This window comes from Macaca mulatta, chromosome 3, assembly GCF_049350105.2.
Source record: "Macaca mulatta isolate MMU2019108-1 chromosome 3, T2T-MMU8v2.0, whole genome shotgun sequence".
Taxonomy (NCBI): Eukaryota; Metazoa; Chordata; class Mammalia; order Primates; family Cercopithecidae; genus Macaca; species Macaca mulatta.
This window is the reverse complement of record NC_133408.1, coordinates 71,791,571-71,816,782: the sequence shown is the minus strand read 5'-3', so window position 1 is coordinate 71,816,782 and position 25,212 is coordinate 71,791,571. Positions and strand designations below refer to the sequence as shown.

Sequence of the window (25,212 nt, the reverse complement as noted above, 5' to 3'; positions counted from 1 at the left end):
TAATCCCAGCACATTAGGAGGCCGAGGTGGGCGGATCACCTGATGTCAAAAGTTTGAAACCAGCCTGACCAACATGGTGAAACCCTGTCTCTATTAAAAATACAAAATTAGCTGGGCCACCATGCTGGTAATCCCAGCTACCAGGGAGACTGAGGCAGGAGAATTGGTGAACCCTGAAGGCGGAGGTTGCAGTGAGCTGAGATCGCGCCACTGCACTCCAGCCCGGGCAACAAGAGCAAAATTCTGTCTCAAAATAAATAAACAAATAAATAATTATACTGATGGAAAGGAGCCAGACACAAGAGCACATACTGTATGGTTTCAGTTATATGAAACACTAGAGGCCGGGCACGGTGTCTCATGCCTGTAATCCCAGCACTTTGGGAGGCCAAGGTGGGTGGATCACGAGGTCAGGAGTTTGAGACCAGCCTGGCCAATATGGTAAAACCCCGTCTCTACTAAAAATACAAAAAAATTATCCAGGCGTGGTGGCAGGCGCCTGTAGTCCCAGCTACTCGGGAGGTTGAGGCAGGAGGATCTCTTGAACCCAGGAGGCAGAGGTTGCAGTGACCTGAGATTGCACCATTGCACTCCAGCCTGGGTGACAGAGTGAGACTTGGTCTCAAAAAAAAAAAAGAAAAAAAAAAAGAAGAAACACTAGAAAATACAAATGCTATAATGACAAAGATCAGATCAGTAGGGCTAGGAGTTGGGACAAGGGGCTGACTGGAAAGAGGCCCTAGGAAACTTATGGGTGATGGAAATGTGATTGTGGTGATAATTACAAGCATGAATAAATTTATCAAAATTCATCAAAATGTGCACTTAAAGAGTGCATTTTATTGCATTTAATTATATATCAATAAAACACTGGTTTTAAAAAAGTCTCTCATGGGAGGCTGCTCTAGGCAACCTTGAGGATCCCTTTAACCCTAATTCTAGTCCAAGGATTTTCTAAAAAATAAAAAAGGCCGGGCGTGGTGGCTCACGCCTGTAATCCCAGCACCATTTGGGAGGCCGAGATGGGCGGATCACAAGGTCAGGAGATCGGGACCATCCTGACTAACATGGTGAAACCCCGTCTCTACTAAAAATACAAAAAAAAATTAGCCAGGCCTGGTACCAGGCACCTGTAGTCCCAGCTACTAGGGAGGCTGAGGCAGGAGAATGGCGTGAACCCAGGAGGCAGAGCTTGCGGTGAGTCAAGATCTCATCACTGCACTCTAGCCTGGGCGACAGAGCAAGACTCCATCTCAAAAAAGAAAAAAGAAAAAAAAAAAGGTTGGGCATGGGGACTCACACCTATAATCCCAGCACTTTGGGAGGCTGAGGAGGGAGGATCGCTTGAGCCCAGGAGTTCCAGATCAGCCTGGGCAACATAGTGAAATGCCATCTCTACAAAAAATAAAATAAATGAGCCAGGCATGGTGGTGCATACTTGTAGTCCCAGCTACTTGGGAGGCTGAGGCAGGAGGATCACTTGAGCTCAGGAGTTTGAGATTCCAGTGAGCTATGATTGCACCGCTACACTCTAGCCTGGGTGACCAAGTGAGACCCTGTCTCTTAAAAAAAAAAAAAAAAAAAAAGAAAGAAAAGAAGGAAGGAAGGGAAGGCATATATTAAATCATTTGAAAATTTTAAAAGTCCTGACTACTTTGTTTCACCAACATGATAGTGACAGGCCTATGGTCATGATATTGAAAACCTACTTGGCACTGTAATACAGAAATCTTGGATTTTATTATTTTCCTCCCTGATCCTCATTCCAATATCAGTCATCAAATATTTAAAAAGTAATAATATGCAAATCATACATAAAGAAAATATAGTGGCCAGGTACAGTGGTCATGCTTGTAATCCCAGCTCTTTGGGAGGTAGAGGCAGGTGGATCGCTTGAGGCCAGGAGTTTGAGACCAGCCTGGCTAACATGGTGAAACCCTGTCTCTACTAAAAATACAAAAATCAAAAAATTAGTTGGGCATAGTGGCCCACACCCATCTACTCGGGAGGCTGAGGCAGGAGAATCCTTTGAACCCTGTAGGCGGAGGTTGGAGTGAGCCGAGATCGCGCCACTGCACTCCAGCCTGGGCAACAGAATGAGACTCTGTCAAAAAAAAAAAAAAAAAAAAAAATTAAAAAAGAAAATAAAATATAGTAAATATATTTAATGAATGAAAACATGATTTAATTCCCAACTTGACGTTGTATCGTTATAACAATGTATCTGGTAAGTACTTATTTTAAAATTCTAATTCTAATGGGAAAGAAGACAAACTCGGACACTTCAACTCTGAGTTTGGGGATTGCCCCAGTCTTGCACTGAGGGTGCTCCTGTGTGCAAGGGATTGCATCATTCATTCATGCTGTTTGGCAACATGCGGCTGCTGTAAGATTAGACAAGTGAAGTTACCCAAAACATAAATCAATGAAAAGCAAGCCTGAAGATTCTAGGAAATGATCTGCCTATGCGATTAAGAAGAAATGTAGACTCAGAGAGGAAGCCTGGAAGAGGAAAAGGAAAGTCGGCAAAATCAGAAAGTTGGGTGCAGGGAAAGCACAAGCCAGGACTCACGCTGTGTCCTGGGCTTCCGGGGCTCCTTTCGGCTGCAGGGGGCCAGCGCCGGCTCCAGTGCTCAGGCGAGCAGTTCCCAGGGAGGTGAACTGTGCAGACTCAGGGCCTCCACTGAACGCTCTCTTGAAATCTGCTGATAAGCAGGGTGGCTTCTGATGAGTTCTGCAAGTGCTTCTGTAAACTGGAGACACCAGATCTCTGTTCTGCAAAGCCGGGCTGGGAGGACGCTTTGGCCCCGCCCCAGGGGAGGGGCTCCCAGAACCAGCCCTCTCCTCCTCCGGGGGCTCAGCGCCTGTATTCCCAGAAGTGCACGGTGCGGAGTGAGCTTTTGCTTTTTCCGCAAAGCCGCGCCCCGTGGCACCTCCGCTTTAAGCTCCTGGACCTTCAGAAGCTGCTCCGCGCTGCCGCCACCACCACTTAGGATCTAAGGGTAGGTGAGGGAAGCAAGGGACCGCTGCACTGATTTTGCAATTAATAAAACCCCGTCGGGGGGCCTCTTTTGAAATCCACGTTTGGCATTATGCGCTTGCAGCACTGTAGGTCCCAAAAGAACTTCAAAGACTACTTATATTCTTTTTTTTTTTTTTGAGATGGAGTCTCTCTCGGTCGCCTGGGCTGGAGTGCAGTGGCACGATCTCGGCTTAGTGCAAGCTCCGCCTCCTGGGTTCACAGCATTCTCCTGCCTCAGCCTCCCAAGTAGCTGGGACTACAGGTGCCCGCCACCACACCCAGCTAATTTTTTGTATTTTTAGTAGAGACGGGGTTTCACCGTATTAGCCAAGATGACCTCGTGATCCGCCCACCTCGGCCTCCCAAAGTGTTGGGATTACAGGCGTGAGCCACCACACCCGGCCAAGACTACTTATATTCTCAATTAAAATGCAACCATGAGTAACAAAATGAGTCTTTTCACCTTGTTTTTATTTTATTTTTAATTTTTATTTATGTTTTTAAATAGAGATGGGGGGGCTCCCGTTCCTGGGCTCAAGCGATCCTCCCTCCTCGGCATCCCAAAGTCTTGGGATTACAGGTGTGAGCTACTGCGCCTGGCCTATTTCTTTTTAAAATTTTTCCGGCCAGGCTCGGCGGATCAAGCCTGTAATCCCAGCACTTTTGAAGGCTGAGGCAAGCGGATCACCTGAGGTCAGGCGTTCCAGACCAGCCTGGCCAGCATGGCAAAACTCCGTCTCGAGCAAAAATACAAAATTAGCGGGGCATGGTGGTGCATGCCTGTAGTCCCGGCTACTTGAGAGGCTGAGGCAGGAGAATTGCTTGAACCCCAGGGAAGGAGGTTGCAGTGAGCCACGATCGTGCCACTGCACTACAGCCTGAGCAACAGAGTAAGACTGGTTTAAAAATATATATATGAATTCCATGTGTCACTTGCCCAGCTCCTTGCATGTAACTACAACAAATAACGGGTGTTTCCCCCAAACATTTACCACTAGAGTTAGCTGGCTAGAGCTGGGCATCGAGGTCCACTCTAAAACACAACCTGAAACCTCAAAGGCTGACAGTCTGCACTCCAGGCTCACTCTACGTTGCTTACCCACACAGAGAATGCAATCCCTGGGGTGGGACACTTGGTCACAGCATCTCTGCCCTTAGCTACAGGACTCTCCTCACCAAAACACAATTTTTTTCCTTTCCCGAGGCTGAGTCTCACTGTTTCCCAGGCTGGAGTGCAGTGGTGTGATCTCAGCTCACTGCAACCTCCGCCTCCTGGGTTCAAGTGAGTCTCCTGCCTCAACCTCCCCAGTAGCTGGGATTACAAGCGCACGCCACCATGCCCAGCTAGTTTTTGTGTTTTTAGTAGAGACTGGGTCTCATTAGTCTCCAACTCCTGGGCTCAAGTTACTTGGGAGGCTGAGGCAGGTGAATCGCTTGAACCTGGGAGGTGGAGGTTGCAGTGAGGTAAGATCACGCCACTGCACTCCAGCCTGGGCAACAGAATGAGAATCCATCTCAAAAAAACACACAAAAACCAAAAGCATAATAAAAGAAACAAAATGTTAAACACCAGATGTTTGTATCTAAGTATAAGTGGTAACTGAGAATTTATTTTGAGGGGAAAAGAAACTCAAGTAAGTAAATGTGGAAGGCTAGAAGAGTTAACTTATGCTATTTGTGTTTCATAAATGTTTAACATTAAATATTCCTTAAAATATTAAATATTCTTAAAAATTTCAGATAAAATATTTATATTTACTAAAATCTGGCTGGGTGTGGTGGTGCATGCTTACAGTCCCAGCTACTTGGGAGGCTGAGGCGGGAGGATCATTTGAGCTCAGGATTTCAAGGTTACAGTGTGCTGTGATCATGCCACTGTTCTCCACCCTGGGTAATAGAGCAAGCCCTTGTCTCTGAAAAATTAATTAATTAATTAAAATTAATTAATTTTAATGGTCCTGGAATCAACCTCACACTCACACCTGTATTAATACTTGTGGGCATGAGATGGCTGTATTGTAGACATTGTTTTGCTAGAGCACATCACATTAAAAATATGCCTAGAAGACTAGAAGACACTAATGAGTGGTCACATATAACAACCAGGAGGTAATCTTGCCAGAGAAAGCAAAACTGTGAAACAGATTAAAATATGCTTCATCAGGCTGGGCAGAGTGGCTCACGCCTGTAACCTCAGCACTCTGGGAGGCTGAGGCAGGAGGATCACCTGAGGTCACGAGTTCGAGACCAGCCTGGCCAACATGATGAAACCCCATCTCTACTAAAAATACAAAAAGTAGCTAGGCCTGGTGGCGGGCACCTGTAATCTCAGCTACTGGGGAGGCTAAGGCAGAAGAATCACTTGAACCCAGGAGGCAGAGGTTGCAGTGAACCGAGATTATACCACTGCACTCTAGCCTGGGTGACAAAGCCAGACTCTGTCTAAAAACACAAAAAGAAAAAAAAAAAAAAAAAGCTTCAATGCTGTTCTTACTGGAATAATAGCACAAGTGAACCAAATACAATACAGCATAATGAAGGCATAATTACTGGAATAATAGCATGTGAGAACCAAATATAATACAGCATAATGAAGGTATAATAAAAATATTAGCAAATTATTTTGCAAAGTTTTAATCACAATTGGTTAGTCAAAAGTAATACAGGTCATACTACTGTTCCTAAAGGTTTTCTTTCTTCTTTTTTTTTTTGTTTTGAGACAGGGTCTCACTGTCACCCAGGCTGGAGTGCAGTGGCATGATCATAGCTCACTGAAGCTTCGAACTCCTAGGCTCAAACAATCCTCTTGCCTCAGCCTTCTGAGCAGGTGGGACCACAGGTGTGTGCCACCACACGAGGCTGTTTTTTTTTATGTTTAGTAGAGCCTGGGTCTCATTAGTCTCCAACTCCTGGGCTCAAGTCCAAGCGTGATCCACTTTACCCGGCTCTGAAAGATTTTCTATAGATCACATTTTTGTAAGCTAACATTTTTTTTTTTTTTTTTTTTCCTGAGATGGAGTCTCTCTCTGTCACCCAGGCTGGAGTGCAGCAGCGTGATCTCAGCTCACTGCAACCTCCGCCTCCCGGGTTCAAGCGATTCACCTGCCTCAGCCTCCCAAGTAGGTGGGATTACAAGCATGCACCACCATGCCCGGCTAATTTTTGTATTTTTAGTACAGATGGGGTTTCACCATGTTGGACAGGCTGGTCTTGAACCCCTGGCCTCAGGTGATTCACTTGCCTTGGCCTCCCAAAGTGCTGGGATTATAGGAGTGAGCCACCGTGCCCAGCCACAAATTTTCTAATGGCTAATTATGTTAGAATCATGTACTCTTTTTAAAAGTCATTCAGTGCTAATAGCCTTCTAAAGTATCGTAAATTGAAACAAGCCCTCCAGAAACAACATGGTGTTATTCAGTAACATTGAACACAAGCGGCGGAGCGCAGTGGCTTACTCCTGTAATCCCAGCACTTTGGGAAGCTGAGGTGGGTGGATCACGAAGTCAGGAGATCAAGACCATCCTGGCTAACACGGTAAAATCCCGTCTCTACTAAAAATACAAAAAAAAAAATTAGCCGGGCGTGGTGGCAGGTGCCTGTAGTCCCAGCTACTCGGGAGGCTGAGGCAGGAGAATGGCATGAACCCAAGAGGCGGAGCTGCAGTGAGCCAAGATCGCACCCCTGCACTCCAGCCTGGGCGACAGAGCGAGACTCCATCTAAAAAACAAACAAACAGAAAACATTGAACACAAGCAATTTCTACGACCCAGCAATTCCACCTGAGGAAGACACTCAGGAGAAACTTGCATGATTAAGCTGGCTGGGTGTGGTGCCTCATGCTTCTAATCCTAGCACTTTGGGAGGCCTAGATGGGAGGATCCCTTGAGCCCAGGAGTTCAAGACCACCCTGGGCAACATATTGAGCACTAATCTGTACAAAAAATAAACAAAATTAGCTGGACGTGGTGGCACACATCTCGAATCCCAAGTACTTGGGTAGCTGAGGTGGGAGGATGACTTAAGCCTAGGAGGTTGAGGCTGCGCTAAGATCACGCCACTGCACTCCAGCCTGGGTGACAGAGTGAGACTCCACCCCCCAAAAAAAAGAAAAAAAAAAAAAAGAGGCTGGGTGCAGTGGCTCATGCCTGTAATCACAGTACTCTGAGAAGCTGAGGTGGGCAGATCACCTGAGGTCAGGAATTTGAGACCAGCCTGACCAACATGGAGAAACCCTGTCTCCTCTAAAAATACAAAATTAGCTGGGTGTAGTGGCGCATACCTGTAATCTTAGCTACTCAGGAGGCTGAGGCAAGAGAATCGCTTGAACCCGGGAGGTGGAGGTTGTGGTGACCTAGGATTATGCCATTGCACACTTGCCTGGGCAACAAGAACAAAACTCCGTCTCAAAAAAACAAACAAACAAAAAAACCTGACACTTGTATGACTGGAGGAGCCACATATATGTAAGAATTTTCACAGCAGTACTGTGAACATTCTCAGTTACTGTGATACTCCAATAGCCACCGGAAACTTTAAAAAGAGACTATCATTTAATGTCATAAATGATAACTTACAACATAAAATTCAGGACAGTAGTTACTTCTGAAAGTAAGAAAGGAAATGAGACTGAGAAAAGGTATGTAGAGTTAATAATGATACTATAACAATAATGTTCCTTTAAGTAGGATGGTAGGTATACAGATGCTTTTTATATCTGTGTGTATAAAATATTTGCTAATAAATGTAATATTTCTTATCAATACATTAAATACCAATACACTGCCGTCCAGGCGCAGTGGCTCACGCCTGTCATCCCAGCACTTTGGGAGGCCGAGGCAGAGCAGATCACAATGTCAGGAGATGGACACCATCCTGGCCAACATGGTGAAACTCCATCTCTACCAAAATACAAAATATTAGCCAGGCGTGGTGGCATGTGCCTGTAATCCCACCTACTCGGGAGGCCGAAGCAGGGGAATCGTGTGAACCCAGGAAGCGGAGGTTGCAGTAAGCCAAGATTGCACCACTGCACTCCAGCCTGGCGACAGGGAAAGACGCCGTCTCAAAAAAAAAACAAAAACCAATACATTAAAATAATATAAATGTCTTGAAAGAGCACAGTGAACACAGTTTGAAATGTGATTTAATATAAACATTGTCATTCAAAATAAGTCATGCCATGGAAATATGCCCATATGTCACATGAATAAGGGAAGTTGCAGAACATATATATCATTTGAGACCCCATTTTTGAACAAAGAAATCTCTATGTGTGTCTACATCCAGGTATGGTATATGGTTATATATCCATGTCTATATATCTATATAAAAAAGGAAACATTATTCATTTGTTTATATTTTTGAGACAGGGTCTGGCTCTGTCACTGTCCAGGCTGGAGTTCAGTGGTGCAATCTCAACTCACTACAATCTCTGCCTTCTGGGTTCAAGCGCTGGGATTTTGTTGTGAGCTATCTTTATAATGGAAAAAGTGGGAGAAATTTATATTACAAAGTGATATGATTACAGTATAAGAACTGTGGCAGGCCGGGCGCGGTGGCTCAAGCCTGTAATCCCAGCACTTTGGGAGGCTGAGACGGGCGGATCACGAGGTCAGGAGATCGAGACCATCCTGGCTAACACAGTGAAACCCTGTCTCTACCAAAAAATACAAAAAACTAGCTGGGCGAGGTGGCGGGCGCCTGTAGTCCCAGCTATTCGGGAGGCTGAGGCAGGAGAATGGCGTAAATCTGGGAGGCGGAGCTTGTAGTGAGCTGAGATCTGGCCACTGCACTTCAGCCTGGGCGGCAAAGCGAGACTCCGTCTCAAAAAAAAAAAAGAAAAAAAAAAAAAAGAACTGTGGCAATATTTGACTGAATCTTCCCCTTCCTCCTCCTAGAAGTTATGCAAAGTGATAGGGAGATATGGTGGTAGGGGGGAATGAGGCAGAAATCCCATATTCAACAAAACTAGGAGACACAAAGTCACTGGAGACTCCAAGACCTGTACAAGGGCTACCAAAGTTACATGGGAAGAGGCAGATGCAGATCCCAGAAAACACCAGCAAAAATAGACTCTCTGAAGACGAGCCGTTCGTGCCACAGTGCAAACGTGTTGTTTGAAACAAGCAGAGCAGAGCAGGGATAAAAAGAACTGAGGGCAAGGCTCAATCAAGCAGAAAGGGAGTTGAAACCCTTGTAACCCAAGGGGTGAAGATGCCCAAGGGGTGTAACCCAAGGTTAAGGTCCGAACACCCAGCTCACCTTCCTAGGGAGGGCGTGGGAAAAGAATCAGCCTTCCAAGTAAATTCAATGTGTGTCTCTAACATTCTGTTTTGGCCAGCACGGAAACTCACACCTGTAATCCAAACACTTTGGGAGGCCAAGGCGAGAGGATTGCTTGAGCCCGGGAATGCAAGACCAGCCTGGTTATCATAGCAAGACTCTCTCTCTCTTTTTTTTTTTTTTGGGACAGAATCTTTCTGTGGCCCAGGCTGGAGTGCAGTGGCACGATCTCAGCTCACTGCAACCTCTGACTCCCGGATTCAAGCGATTCTCCTGCCTCAGCCTCCCAAATAGCTGGGTCCACAGGTGCCTGCCACTATGCCCAGCTAATTTTTGTATTTTTAGTAGAGACGGGGTTTCACCATGTTGGCCAGGATGATCTTGATCTCTTGACCTTGTGATCTGCCTGCCTCGGCCTCCCAAAGTGCTGGGATTACAGGTGTGAGCCACCTGGTCTGGCTTGGAGACAATGTCTTTAAAGAGGTGATTATGTTAAAATGAGGTCTTCAGAGTGAGCCCTAATCGAATCTGACCGGTGTCCTTGTAAGAAGAGAAAATTTGGACATGGAGAGACATCAGAAGCATGTGAGTGTGCTGGGCACAGTGGCTTATGCCTGCAATCCCAACACTTTGGGAGGCTGAGGTAGACAGATCACTTGAGGCCAGGAGTTCAAGACTAGCTGGGGCAACATGGCAAAACACTGTCTCTAATAAAAATACAAAAATTAGTCCGGCGTGGTAGTGCACGCCTGTAATCCCAGCTACTCGTGAGGCTGAGGCAGGAGAACTGCTTGAACTGGGAGGCAGAGGTTGCAGTCAGCTGAGATTGTGCCACTGCACTCCAGCCTGGGCGACACAGCGAGACTCTGTCTCAAAAAAAAAAAAAAGATCTGAGGCCGGGCGTGGTGGCTCAAGCCTGTAATCCCAGCACTTTAGGAGGCCGAGACGGGCGGATCACGAGGTCAGGAGATCGAGACCATCCTGGCTAATGCAGTGAAACCCCGTCTCTACTAAAAAATACAAAAAACTAGCCGGGCGAGTTGGCGGGTGCCTGTAGTCCCAGCTACTCGGGAGGCTGAGGCAGGAGAATGGTGTAAATCCGGGAGGCAGAGCTTGCAGTGAGCTGAGATCCGGCCACTGCACTCCAGCCTGGGCAACAGAGCGAGACTCCGTCTCAAAAAAAAAAAAAAAAAAAAAGATCTGGGCCGGGCACAGTGGCTCATGCCTGTAATCCCAGCACTTTGGGAGGCTGAGGCCGGTGGATCATCTGAGGTCAGGAGTTCCAGACAAGCCTGGCCAACAGGGTGAAACCTCGTCTCTACTAAAACTACAAAAATTAGCAGGGTGTGGTGTCATGCACCTATAATCCCAGCTACTTGGGAGGCTAAAGCAGGAGAATTGCTTGAACCCGGGAGGTGGACGTTACAGTGAGCCAAGATCCCTGTACTCCAGCCTGGGCAACAGAGCGAGATTCTGTCTCAAAAAAAAACAAAAACAAACAAACAAAAAAAACTGTCTGAAAAAAACTTAATGAATTATTTCCAAGAAGGAAAAACAAAAATACAAATATAGAGATTCATGGAAAAGATGACAAAATAAGACAAAACTGACAAAATCCAGGAAAGAAGCAGAAGGGAGCCAGGCACCTGTAATCTCAGCAGTCTGGGAGGCCAAAGCAGAAGGATTGCTTGAGGCCAGGAGTTCAAGACCAGCATAGGCAACAAAGTGAAGCACTGTCTCTACAAAACATCAAAAAATCATCCAGGCATGGTGACAAGTGCTTGTGGTCCCAGCTACACAGGAGGCTGAGGTAGGAGTAAAGCTTGAGCCCCGGAGGTTGAGGCTGCAGTTCATGCAGTTCATGAGACATGTTCATGCCACTGCACTCCAGCTTGGGCGACAGAATGGGACCCTGTCTCGAAAGGGAAAAAAAAAAAGGATGTAGAAGGAAAAAACATAACTATCACACTGGGCATGGTGGCACGTGCCTATAATGCCAACTACTCAGGAGGCTGAGGCAGGAGGATCACTTGATCCCAGGAGTTCAAATCCGGCCTAGGAAACATATTGAGACACCATCTCCAAAAAACAGGTAAAATAACCATCACAGAAGTGAAGATGAAGCTAAAAGGAGCAAAAATAAAAGTGGACACTATGAAAAATATACTAACCAATATGGATAAAAATGAGAAAAGCAAACAATATAAACCAAAAGAATTAAATGTAATTAGAGAAAAAATGATAGTTGGCCAGGTGCAGTGGCTCACGCTTGTAATCCCAGCACTTTGGGAGGCCAAGGTGGGTGGATCACCTGAGGTTGGGAGTTCAAGACCAGCCTGGCCAACAAGACCAACCCTGTCTCTACAAAAAATACAAAAATTAGCCAGGCGAGGTGGTACACACCTGTAATCCCAGCTACTTGGGAGGCTGAGGCAAGAGAATTGCTTGAACTTGGGAGGGGGAGGTTGCAGTGAGCACCACTGCACTCCAGCCTGGGCGATAAAGTGAGACTCTATCTCAAAAAAAAAAAAAAAAAAAAAAAATATATATATATATATATGTATATATATAGCTATATATATAGCTATAGAAGACAGACCAAAGACAGCCAACATGCACAATTGAAATTTCCAATGAAGATAACCAAAACATTAGAACAAATAAGTATTTAACTGGGTGTGGTGACTTGAACCTGTAGTCCCAGCTATTAGGTAGGCTGAGGTAGGAGGATCACATGAGGCCAGGAGTTCAAGGCCAGCCTCAGCAACAGAGTAAGACTCCCCATCTCTAAAAATAAATAAATAAATAAATAAATATTTAAAGATATACAGGTCAGGCGTGGTGGCTCATGCCTGTAATCCTAGTACAGTACTTTGGGAGGCCAAAGTAGGAGGATCACTGGAGGTCAGGAGTTCAAGACTAGCCTCGGCAATATGAGACACCCCCCCACCCACCCAACCCCTGTCTCTACAAAAAAAAAAAAAAAAAAAAAATTCACTGGGCGTGGTGGCGCACACCTGTTGGGAAACTAAGGTGGGAGGATGGCTTGGGCCCCAGGGTGGAAGCTACGGTGAGCTGTGATCGTGACACTGCACTCCAGCCTGAACAACAGAGCAAGACCCTGTCTCAAAAAAATAAATGAATAAAGTATGAGCCAGTGATTTTTTGTTTTAAAACAAGCCAAGCCATCATTCACACACAAAGGCTAGAAACGATAGTTTTGAACATACAGGAATTCTGAGGATATTTTTCCCATGGGAATATTTTTCTTTTTTTGAGACAGAGTTTCGTCTTGTTGCCCAGGCTGGAGTGCAATGGCGTGATCTTGGCACACCGAAACTTCTGCCTCCTAGGTTCAAGCGATTCTCCTGCCTCAGCCTCCTGCGTAGCTGGGAATACAGGCATGTGCCACCACGCCTGGCTATTTTTGTATTTTTAGTAGAGACAGGGTTTCTCCATGTTGGTCAGGCTGGTCTCAAACTCCCGACCTCAGGTGGTCCGCCCGCCTCGGCCTCACAAAGTGCTGGGATTACAGGCATGGACCACTGTGCCCGGCCTCCCATGGGAATGTTTTTCTTGAGGAAACTGCTAATGAATAAACATTACTCACCAATGGATAGCAAAGGGAACTTCAGCAAAGGGACAAGCAGGAGCACTGAGTGTATAGAACTGCAAAACTAAGACTAAACAAACCCAGGTTTTGGGGAGAAAAAACAAAATGTAAATGTTATCTACTCTGACAATATAGAAATGATGCAATAGAAAAATTAGGAGGACAAAGATTATGGAATAAACAAAGTAAGGTGAGTTTTTGCAGGCTGTTTCATCTATAATAACTGAGAGTTAAAAGATTATTTAAATCACATTTAATTAACAGTGTAAGAATAATATTAAGAAAAACAACATTGCTGGCTAAAATCAGATAATAGGTCAGTCACCATGGCTGGCACCTGTAATCCCAGCACTTTGGGAGGCTGAGGCAGGAGGATCGCTTGAGGCTAGCTACTTGGGAGGCTGAGGTGAGAGGATCATTTGAGCCCAGGAGTTCAAAGCTGCAGTGAGCTAATGATTGCGCCGCTGCACTTTATTTAGCCTGGGTGACACAGTGAGACTCCATCTCAAAAAAAAAAAATAAAAAGGGCCAGGTGTGGCGGCTCATGCTTATAATCCAGGCAGGCAGATCACTTGAGGTTGGGAGTTCGAGACCAGCCTAACCAACATGGAGAAACACCATCTCTACTAAAAATACAAAATTAGCTGGGCATGGTGGTGCATGCCTGTAATCCCAGCTACTCGGGAGGCTAAGGCAGGGCAAGCGCTTGAACCCGGGAGGTGGAGGTTGCAGTGAGCTGAGATGGCGCCATTGCACTCCAGCCTGGGCAACAAGAGTGAAACTCTGTTTCCAAAAAAAAAAAAAAAAAAAAAGAATTCTTGAATCCATACTGATACAAATTCATTCACTCATTCACTCATTCATGGAGGAGAAGGGAAAGTTCTTCCTTACAGCAGAATTCCAACCAATAAGTGTAAAATGAATGATGAAAGCAGAAAATTGGCCAGGTGCAGTGGCTCACTTCTGAATCCTACCTAGCAATTTGGTAGGCCAAAGTGGGAGGATCGCTTGAGGCAGGAATTCAAGACCAGCCTGAGCAACACAGCTTTTCAGAGACCTTGTCTCTAAAAAAAATTAGCCAGGCACGATGGTGGATCACTTGAGCCCAGGAGGTTGAGGTTGCAGTAAGCAGTGACTACGCCACTGCACTCCAACCTGGGCACCAGAGTGAGACCCTATCTCAAAAATATATATGAAATAAAAAATGAATAGAAAATTACCACTTGCAAACTGTTAGGTTTGAGATTTGATTTTACCCTACTTACAAACTAATACATCAGCCTCTTGCTTGTTTTATGGATGTGGCCTAAGAAACAAGACTCCTGGCCAAGCACGGATAATAGGTCAGTCACCATGGCTGACACCTGTAATCCCAGGACTTTGGGAGGCTGAGGCAGGTGGATCACGAGGTCAGGAGATCGAGATCATCCTGGTCAAGATGGTGAAACCCTGTCTCTACTGAAAATACAAAAATTAGCTGGGTGTGGTGGCGCGTGCCTGTAGTCTCAGCTACTCAGGAGGCTGAGGCAAGGAGAATCACTTAAACCCAGGAGGCAGAAGCTGCAGTGAGCCAAGATCGTGCCCCTGCACTGTAGCCTGGGTGACAGAGCAAGACTCTGTCTCAAAAAAAAAAAAAAAAAAAAAACAAGTCTCCTGTCTCAAAGAACTTTATTGCTTACAGCACAGCAAGCAGCACAGGCAGTAGGATAATTGCATCACTTCCCTTTTCCCTCCAACTTCCATGGGGTAACACGACATGACCCAGATGGATGCCTCAAAGACGGTGGGTTTGGATTACAGCTAAGGAACACTCAGCTCGGGGAATCTACTGTTTGTGTTTTTGTTTTTTATTGTTTTTTATTTATTTTTTATTTTTTAGAGATAGAGTTTCGCTCTTGTTGCCCAGGCTGGAATGCAATGGTGCTATTTTGACTTACCGCAACCTCCAATTCCTGGGTTCAAGCTATTCTCCTGCCTCAGCCTCCCCAGTAGCTGGGATTACAGTGCCATCACACCTGGCTCATTGTGTATTTTTTTAGTAGAGATGGGTTTTCTCCATGTTGGTCAGGCTGGTGTCGAACTCCCAACCTCAGGTGATCTGCCCACCTCGTTTATTGTTTTATTTTTGTAGAGATGGGGTCTCACTGTGTTGCCTAGGCTGGTCTCGAACTCCTGGCCTCAAAGGATCCTCCACCTTCGCCTTCCAAAGTTCTGGGATGGCTGGGCGCAGTGGCTCACACCTGTAATCCCAGCACTTTGGGAGGCCAAGGGGGGCAAATCACCTGAAGTCAAGAGTTTGAGACCAGCCAGGCCAACATGGTGAAGCCCTGTCTCTACAAAAATACAAAAATTAGCCAGGCGTGGTGGCGGGCACCTATAGTCCCAGCTACTCAAGAGGATGAGGCAGGAGAATCACTTGAACACAGAAGATGGAGGCTGCAGTGAGCCGATATCGCGCCACTGCACTCCAGTCTGGGCAACAGAGTGAGCAGAGTGAGACTCCGCCTCAAAAAAAAAAAAAAAAAAAAAAAAAAAAAAAAAATGCTGGATTTATAGACATGAGCCACTATGCCAGGCTGAAATCTATTGTTTTTATACCAAGCAGTGGGCAAGCCTGCTCTTTGTCCAGGAGGAAACATTAACTTGTCTCTGAAGATTAGTAGCTGTATAAACAACTCTGAGAAAAGCCCCAAATAAAGAGCATTCTTGGGCCTTGCATTCTTGGCACACACAGCAAGACATGTAAGCACGCAACAGATCCATGGAGGACTTTCAATACAAAGATCACAGTAATAATTGTTTCAGGCAAAAATTATTGATGGGCTGGGCACAGTGGCTCATGCCTGTAACCCCAGCACTTTGGGAGGCTGAGGCAGGAGGACTGCTTGAGCCTAGGAGTTTGAAACTCACCCAAGCAACATAGCATGACCTTATCTCTAAAAAAAAAAAAAAAGTTTTAAATTAGCCAGGCATAGTGGTGTACACCTGAAGTCTCAGCTACTCAGGAGGCTGAGATAAGAAGCTGAGCCCAGGAGGTTCAGGCTGCAGTAAGCTGTGTGATTGAGCTACTGCACTCCAGCCTGGACGACACAGTGAGACCCTGTGTCAAAAACAACAACAAAATCGATGGATGCTTAAATTAGTAGGCACTGTTATGATGAAAAACAGAACAGTCACATATTTTCCCACAAAATGTTTATTAAATGCTTATTAAATATAAAGAAAAGCTAGTAACTTTAAAGTAGAGCAATCTGGCAAATATTAACCAAGTGAACAAAGTTAACATCACCAGGAATGAGAAAAACTGACATCATGTGACTCTTCCTATGATGCCTTGAAAAGGACACATACTCTCTGGTGTTCTTGCCAAAAATGAACAACCTGGGTTTTTTTTTGTTTTTTTGTTTTTTTTTGATAACGGAGTCTTGCTCTATAGCCCAGGCTGGAGTGCAGTGGCGTGATCTCCACTCACCGCAACCTCCGCCTCCCGGGTTCAAGTGATTCTCCTGCCTCAGTCTCCTGAGTAACTGGGATTACAGGCGTGCAGCACGATGCCCAGCTAATTTTTTGTATTTTTAGTAGAGACAGGATTGCACCATATTGGCCAGGACGGTTTCAATCTCTTGACCTCATGGTCCACCCACCTTGGCCTCCCAAAGGGCTGGGATTACGGGCATGAGCCACTGCGCCCGGCCATAACCTGCATTTAAACATAAGAAAATATCAGGCCAGGTGCAGTGGCTCATGTATGTAATCCTAGCACTTTGGGAGGCCAAGGCAGGTAGATGACCTGAGGTCAGGAGTTTGAGACCAGCCTGGCTAACATGCCGAAACCCTAACTCTACTAAAAGTACAAAAATTAGCCCAGCGTGGTGGTGGGTGCCTGTAATCCCAGCTACTCCAGAGGCTGAGGCAGGAGAATCACTTGAACCCAGGAGGCGGAGGCTGCAGAGAGCAGAGATAGCGCCACTGCACTCCAGCCTGGGCAAAAGAGCGAGAGCGAGACTCCGTCTTTAAAAAATTTGGGAAAAAAAAAAATCATAAGGAAACATCAACTAACCCTTAGGTAAGGAACAGTCTGTAAAATAACAGGACAGTACTGAAAAAAAATGCCAAGATCATTAAAGACTGAAAAATTGCAGAACTGTTCCAGACTGAAGAACGTGACAAGTAAATGTGAAGAGTAATTCTAGATAAATAGAATCCTGGGCCAGAGAGAGAACATTCATGATATAATTAGCAAAATTTGAATGAAATCTATTGATTGGATCCTGCATCAATGTTAATTTCTTATTCCAGGGTTAAATGTGATGTTTACAATAGAAGGATCTGTGGGTAGAGTATGGGAATTCCTCTTACTGTTTTTTACAAATTCTTTTTATGTTTGAGACAGGGTCTCGCTCTATCACTCAGGCTGGAGTGTAGTGCTGCGATTCTGGCTCACTGCAACATCCGCCTCCCAGGTTCAAGCAATTCTGCCTCAGCCACACAAGTAGGTGGGAATACAGGCATGCGCCACGACACCTGGCTTTTTTTTTTTTTTTTTTTTTTTAAATTCAGGGAAACGTGCAGAATGTGCAGTTTTGTTACACAGATATACATATGCCATGGTGGCTTGCTGCACCCATTAACCCATCCTCTAGGTTTTTTTTGTTTGTTTGTTTTTGAAAGAGTCTCACTCTGTCGCCCAGGCTAGAGTACAGTGGCACCATCTCGGCTCACTGCAAGCTCCACCTCCTGGATTCATGCCATTCTCTCACCTCAGCCTCCAGAGTAGCTGGGACTACAGGCACCGGCCACCATGCCCAGTTAATTTGTTTTTTGTATTTTTAGTAGAGACGGGTTTCACCACGTTGGTCAGGCTGGTCTCGAACTCCTGATCTCGTGATCCGCTCACCTCGGCCTCCCAAAGTGCTGGGATTACAGGCATGAATCACTGTGCCTGGCCTTTTTGTTTTTGAGGAGTCTCGCTCTGTTGCCCAGGCTGGAGTGCAGTGACATGATCTTGGCTCACTGCAACTTCCATCTCCAGAATTCAAATGATTCTCCTTCCTCAGCCTCCTAAATAGCTGGGATTACAGGCGTGCGCCACCACACCCAGCTAACTTTTTATATTTTTGGTAGAGATGGGGTTTCACCATGTTGGCAAGGTTGGTCTTGAACTCCTGACCTCAAGTCATCTGCCCACCTCGGCCTCACGAAGTACTGGGATTACAGGTGTGAGCCACTGTTCCTGGCCTTTTTTTTTTGAGACAGAGTCTGGCTCTGTCACTCAGGCTGGAGTGCAGTGGCATGATCTTGGCTCACTGCAACCTCTGCTTCCTGAGTTCAAGCAATCCTCATGCCTCAGCCTCCCTAGTAGCTTGGATCACAGATGTACACCACCAGGCTAGGCTAATGTTTGTATTGTTACAGAGACGGGGTTTCACCATGTTGGCCTGGATGGTCTTAAACTCCTGACCTCAAGTGATCCGCCCGCCTCGGCCTCCCAAAGTGCTGGGATTACAAGCATGCACCACCATGTCTGGCCTCCTCATAACATTTTTAACAGCAGTTATAATAAATCTGAATGCACACCATGTAATGCCTATGGAACTAATAACTCATCTTCTATTGTGCAGTGCTACTAGTCACATATATAGATGTTTTTGTGATTCTCAAATACACAAACCCACCTAAAAGCATCATATATCCAGATATTCACTGCAGCCTGAATAGCAGATTGGGAACAACTTAAACATTAGTCAGTAGGTGACCAGTTAGTTGTGTCATTCTTTTTGAGACAGGGTCAGCTCTGTCGCCCAGGCTGAAGTGCAGTGGCAAGATCATAGCTGACTGCAACCTCCGCCTCCCAGATTCCAGCGATCCTCCCACCTCAGCCTCCCAAGTAGCTGGGATCACAGACGTGCAGCACCACACCCGGCTAATTTTTGTATATTTTGTATAGATGGAGTCTCGCTATGTTGCCTCGACTGATCTTGAACTCTCAGGCACAAGTGATGCCCCTGCCTCAGCCTCCGAAAGTGCCGGGATTAGAGGCGTGAGCCACTGAGCCCTGGCCCCTAGTTGTGTCATTCTTACAAAGAACATCACGCAGCTGTTACCGAGGACTTCCCATTAGTCTTGATATAGCACAATCTCCAAGACACTTAAAGTATAACACACCCTACAGTGTGTATTATGAATTGCCATTTGTGTGAGGAAATGATTATATTCATATATAAGTTTATACATTCAGAAAGCATTCGGAAAATTCATAGAGTATCCAGGGGTAACTTTGTCTCTAGTGTTGAACTAGAGGTGGGAGGAAGATTTAATTCCACCACATGCCCTTTGGTGCCTTTTGAATTCAGAACAATTTCCATTATTTATTAAAAATAAAATATCAGCCGGGCGCGGCAGCTCACGCCTGTAATCCCAACACTTTGGGTGACAGAGTGAGACTCTGTCTAAGAAAAACAAAACAGAACAAAACATAATATTTGACTTCACAGGGCTGCTATGAGGATTAAATAAGGTAATGTATCAGGAACTAGTATATAAAGTATCAAATGATATTAAAATCTCGGTTATGAGTTGTTGATGGTATTATTTGGGGAAATGAAACCAACCTATTGAGCACACACCTAGGCTAAAAGATGGTGCCCATACTACAGGGATAAGGCATTGTTAAAAGTTTTAAAAGGTTTTTAGTTCCTTATTCATAACTTTTCTTGGGTTTGCATAAAGTCAGTTGATACAACAAGATTGAATTTGTTTTTATTATTTAATTTTTATCTTGTAATGAGAGTTGTTTTTGTGTAATTCCTGTTTTAAATCTTATGTAGTTCTAAATCAGCTGTTTTTATTTTATTTTATTTATTTACTTTGTAGAGATTTCAACCTCACTATGTTTCCCAGGCTGGTCTCAAACCTCTGTGCTCAAGCGATTTTCCTGCCTCAGCCTCCCAAAGTGCTGGGATTATAGGATAAATCAGCCGTCTAAAACAAAACTATGGTCTGGCGCCATACAAAAATTAGCCAGGCGTGTTGGTGGGCACCTGTAATCCCAGCTACTCAGGAGGCTGAGGCAGGAGGATCGCTTGAACCCAGGCAGCAGAGGTTGCAGTGAGCCGAGATCGAGCCACTGCACTTCAGCAGGAGCAACAGAGACCCTGTCTCAAAAAAGAAAAAAAAAACAAAAAAAGAATATCACTATCAGTCACTCCTTGATATAACTGGAGATCTGAGATAATATAACAGCTGTGGCACGGCTATGGACCAGAAAGCGGACAGGAGGCTTCCCCAAGGGTAGCTGTAGTTCAGTAATCCGTTAACAAAAGTCTCCCTTCTAAAGTCTCTGTCTTTTTTTTTTTTTTTTAAAGACAGAGTCTCACTCTGTCACCCAGGGTGTAAGTGCAGTAGCGTGATCTCGGCTTATTGCAACCTCCACCTCCCAACTTCAAGTGATTCTCCTGCCTCAGCCTCCCAAGTAGTTGGGACTACAGGCATGTGCCACCATGCCCAGTAATTTTTTTTTTTTTTTTTTTTTTTTTAGCAGAGTTGGGGCTTCACCACTTTGACCAGGGTGGTCTCAAACTCCTGACCTCAAGTGATCCCCCTGCCTCAGGCTCCCAAAGTGCTGGGATTACAGGCATGAGCCACCGTGCCCAGCCAAAAGTCTCCTTCTTGAGTCTAAATTGCTTCAAATGCATAGAAGCTCCCATAAAATTGAAATACAACATATAGCAAAGTAAGTCATAGGGGCGATGTAGGAATTAATGTTTCACGAAATGCAGACATTTATGTACAGACAGGTGATGTTATAGATAATAAAGCTAGGACAGGTGATGACCTAAGTCTATTTTGCTGAGCAAAGGGTACCAAAGGGCAAAATACTTCAATTAAGAGAACCATTCATCTCAATATTTAACTCTGATGTGACTGTTTAAGTTGCATTCCAACAGACATTACCCAGAATACTGAATAATGGAACTGCTAAGAAAGGGAACATGTTACAATTAACATCTTAATGTAGAATTTCAGCCTATTGGCAAATACATTGGTTCCTGGGATATTGAGCTTTGAAGCAACATGTTCTACAATACTCCTAAAGCCACCAGATATTAGGAAAAGCTGAACATTTCGCTCCTGTAGGCGACTTACCAGTTCCCTGAAAAAATAAAATACAACCAAACACTGAGTAATACAAAAGGGAAAAAAAATGAAACACAAAGAGGAAACTAAGATACATTTTCTTCTCCTGAATGCATTTGCCTGAGGTATATTTGACAAGGTATATTGCCTGGGGTGTTAATGTTTTATATATGTTTTTCTCTTTCTTTTCTTTTGAGACAGATTTTCACTCTTGTCACCCAGGCTGGAGTGAAAGGGTGCGATCTCGGCTCACTGCAACCTCCACCTCCCGGGTTCAAGTGATTCTCCTGCCTCAGACTCCTGAGTATTACAAGCCCGTACCACAATGCCCGGTTACTTTTTTTTTTGAGATGGAGTCTCGCTCTGTCACCCTAGCTGGAGCGCACTGGCGTGATCTTGGCTCACAGCAACCTCTGCCTCCCAGGTTCCGGTGATTTTCCCCCCTCAGCCTCCCAGGTAGCTGGGATTATAGGCGCCCACCACCATGCCCAGCTACTTTTTTGTATTTTTAGTAGAGACTGGGTTTCACCATGTTGGCCAGGCTGGTCTTGAACTCCTGACCTCAGGTGATCCACCCATCTCGGCCTCCCAAAGTGCTGGGATTACAGGCGTGAGCCACCGTGCCCAACCTAATTTTTGTATTTTTAGTAGAGACGGGGTTTCATCATATTGGTTAGGCTGGTCTCAAACTCCTGACCTAGTGATTCATCTGCCTTGGCCTCCGAAAGTGCTGGGATTACAGGCGTGAGCCACTATGCCCAGCCTTACATGTGTTTTTCTAAATGCACTTAGAAATCAATGGGTAGGGCTTGGCTGCTTTAGCACGCCGTCCCAGAATTCTACTGTGCCCATGGACCCAGAAAAACACAAGATGAGGACAAACAAGGAAAGCTTAGGTTTTCCCTGGAGAAAGAGGAAAGGCAGAAACAGACAGGACCACACAACTGGCCAGAAAGACCACCTGTAAGTGCCAAAAGAACCACACAGGCCACACCTTTAATTTCAGCACTTTGGGAAGCCAAGGTAGAAAATCACTTGAGGCCAGTAGGTTGAGAACAGCCTGGGCAACATAGCAAGACCCCATCTCTACAAGAAATTTTTTAAAGGCTGGGTATAGTGGCTCAAACCTATAATTCCAACACTTTGGGAGGCTGAGGTGGGAAAATCGGTCACTTGAGCCCACAAGTTCAAGACCAGCCTGGGCAACGTAGTGAGACCCTGTGTCTATAAAAAAAATAAAAAATAAAAAAATCCGGCATGGTGGCCTATGTCTGTAGTCCCAGCTACTTAGGAAGCGGAGGCAGGAGGATCCCTTGAGCCCAGAAGGTTGATGCTGCAGTGAGCTGTGTTCATGCCACTGGACTTCAGCCTGGGTGACAAAGCAAGACCCTCACACACACACACACACAAATTTCTTTTAATTAGCTGGGCATGGTGGCATGCACCTGTAGTCCTTACTACTAAGGACGTTAAGGTGGGAGGGCCACCTGACCCCAGGAGTTCAAGGCTGCAGTGGGACATGATTATACCACTGTACTCTAACCTGGGCAACAGAATGAGACTCTGACTCTAAAAAAAAAAATAATAGGCCGGGTGTGGTGGCTCACACCTGTAATCCCAGCACAGTGGGAGGCCGAGGCAGGCAGATCACTTGAGGTGAAGAGTTCGAGACCAGCCTGGCCAACATGGTGAAACCCATCTCTACTAAAAATACAAAAATTAGCCAGGTGTGGTGGTGGGTGCCTGTAATCCCAGCTACTCCTGAGGCTGAGGCAGGAGAATCCCAGCAGTTTGGGAGTCCAAGGCGGGCGGATCACCTGAGGTCAGGAGTTTGAGACCAGCCTAACCAACATGGTGAAATCCTGTCTCTACTAAAAATACAAAAACTAGCCTGGCATGGTGGGTGCCTGAAACCCCAACTACTCGGGAGGCTGAGGCAGGAGAATCACTTGAACCAGGGAGGCAGAAGTTGCAGTGAGCCGAGATCATACCACTGCACTCCAGTCTGGGCGACAGAGCGAGACTCTGCCTCAAAAAATAAAATAAATAAATACATAAATAAAATTTTTAAAAAATGAAAATAAATAAACCACCCAGAGGGCGCTCTAAAGCAATAGTTAGATGCTCTCAGGAGGACTTGCCCTCCCCTCCCACACTGGTGCTGAAATACACCTGGAGCAGGGGCTCCTCTTACCTTATGCTGGGGGTCAGGTGTAGGGGGTGCTCTGCTATGAGTCTCTGCACCTGCTCCCTGGAGGTCTGGATGAGGGCTAAGCGCTCCGTGAGAGCAGATTTGAAAGGCACTGCCCCGCCCATGGCTCGCCATGTCCTAGGAGGGAGACCCAAAAGTCAGGCCAGCCAGGTCCGCTGTCCTTGAGGTTAACATGCCTTACTGCCCCGGGTCTGCACAACATCCACCAACAGGAAGATGCTACCAAGAGTCCCACTGTGCAACAGACAGGCTTTGCTGCTATGAGAGCAAGGCCCTGGAATAAACTTTTGAAGTTTTGCTTGAAAATAACATTAACAAGCTGGGCGCAATGACTCACGCCTATAATGCCAAAACTTTGGGAAGCTGAGGTGGGCAAATCACCTGAAGCCAGGAGTTCAAGACCAGCCTGGACAACATGATGAAACCCCATCTCTACTAAAAAAAATGCTAAAGTCAGCCAGGTGTGGTGGTGCACACCTGTAATCCCAGCTACTTGGGAGGCTGAGGCAGGAGAGTTGCTGGAACCTGGGAGGTGGAGGCTGCAGTGAGATGAGATCGTGCCACTGCACCCCAGCCTGGACGACAGAGACTCCATCTCAAAAAAAAAAAAAAAAAAGTTACACAGTCTATTCATAGGTAGTTTTCTTGAAAGCTATGAGCTGTCATAAATCAAGAAAGAGACCAAAGGCTAACCGTTCTTCCATGAAAGGAAGTGGAAAATAAAATGGTGGCTAGGCGTGGTAGCTCATGCCTGTGATCCCAGCACTTTGGGAGGCCGAGGCGGGCAGATCACGAGGTTAGGAGTTCAAGACCAGGCTGGCCAACATGGTGAAACACCATCTCCACTAAAAATACAAAATTTAGCCGGGCGTGGTGGTGCGCGCCTGTAATTCCAGCTACTTGGGAGGCTGAGACAGGAGAATTGCTTGAACCCAGGAGGTGGAGGTTGCAGTAAGCCGAGATTGCACCATTGCACTCCAGCCTGGTGACAGAGCAAGACACTGTCTTGAAAAAAAAAAAAAGAAAGAAAATGACATGGTGCATTACTGGGGGACTGGGGCTGCAGAGGGTGGTGCCCAGCTGCAGGACGGGAGGCGGGAGGGCAGGAGGGAGGGAGGGAGGGAGGGGCTCTGACCCAGGATCCACCAAGAGGCTCTGAACCTTTCTAGGGAACCACCAAGGCCACACTTTCAACTATGACACAAAGCCGCTGGACACTTGGACCCCACCTCCCAGGCCATCTTCTTTGGTTAGTGATGGTTGTCATTTCCCTGATCGAGCTAAGAACATGTCTTATCCATATTTGTTTGCCATAAATATTTATATAAATGAATGAATATATCAAATTTAGCTCTAAGGAATGAAAGAAAAAGCCTAGTACTCATGTTCCATAGCCAGGGTCTAGCACTTCATCCAAAACAGCCACTCTTTAGAAAGTCTTTATCATTTCATGGTTGGGTGCGGTGGCTCACGCCTGTAATCCCAGCACTTTGGGAGGCCGAGGCGGGTGGATCCCGAGGTCAGGAGTTTGAGACCACCTGACCAACATGGTGAAACTCCGTCTCTACTAAAAATACAAAAATTAGCCGGGCATGGTTGCACACGCCTGTAATCCTAGCTACTCAGGAGGCTGAGGCAGGATAATCGCTTGAACCCGGGAGGTGGAGGTTGCAGTGAGCCAAGACTGTGCCATTGCACTCTAGTCTGGGCAAGAGAGTGAGACTCTGTCTCAAAAAAAAAAACAAAAAAAAAAAAACAGAAAAGAAATTCTTTATCATTTCGTAAAGTGAATAAATGCTATCCCTACATTTCTGACACCACATCCTCTACACCACAGATTTTGGCTAGCTCACCAATTCCTTCTTCTCTGATGACCATGCTGTCAACATCAAAACATACAGCATTTGCTGAGTAGGAAAGCTTCCTCAGCTCTGAGTGGGAGACCAT

The 25,212-nt window shown here is 45.7% G+C and overlaps 2 protein-coding genes across 3 annotated transcripts in view; both read right to left on the bottom strand.

Annotated features, from left to right (window-relative positions):
- Positions 1 to 2,755, bottom strand: part of LOC715687 (phosphoserine phosphatase) — a 20,087-nt gene extending 17,332 nt beyond the window's left edge. For both annotated transcript variants that reach the window (XM_015133455.3, XM_015133456.3), the window contains exon 1: positions 2,573 to 2,755. The gene's annotated coding sequence lies outside the window, so the exon portion shown is untranslated. The remainder of the gene's footprint in view (positions 1 to 2,572) is intronic.
- LOC144340194 (phosphoserine phosphatase-like) lies at positions 2,569 to 25,212 on the bottom strand. The gene is made up of 5 exons (XM_077998169.1): positions 25,073 to 25,212; positions 23,248 to 23,382; positions 20,916 to 21,069; positions 2,885 to 2,996; positions 2,569 to 2,702 (listed from the first exon to the last, which is right to left on the bottom strand). The coding sequence occupies exons 1-5, from the start codon at positions 25,210 to 25,212 to the stop codon at positions 2,569 to 2,571; spliced, it is 675 nt and encodes a 224-aa protein (XP_077854295.1).

Excerpts from the sequence above, each read along its gene's own strand:
- LOC144340194 (XM_077998169.1), bottom strand. The coding sequence starts at position 25,212 with ATGGTCTCCCACTCAGAGCTGAGGAAGCTTTCCTACTCAGCAAATGCT. Across the intron at positions 2,997-20,915 it reads TCTACATTAAGATGTTAATT|ATCCTAAGTGGTGGTGGCGG; the intron begins GTAACATGTTCC and ends ACCTACCCTTAG. Across the intron at positions 2,703-2,884 it reads GCAAAAGCTCACTCCGCACC|ATTTCAAGAGAGCGTTCAGT; the intron begins GTGCACTTCTGG and ends GCTTATCAGCAG.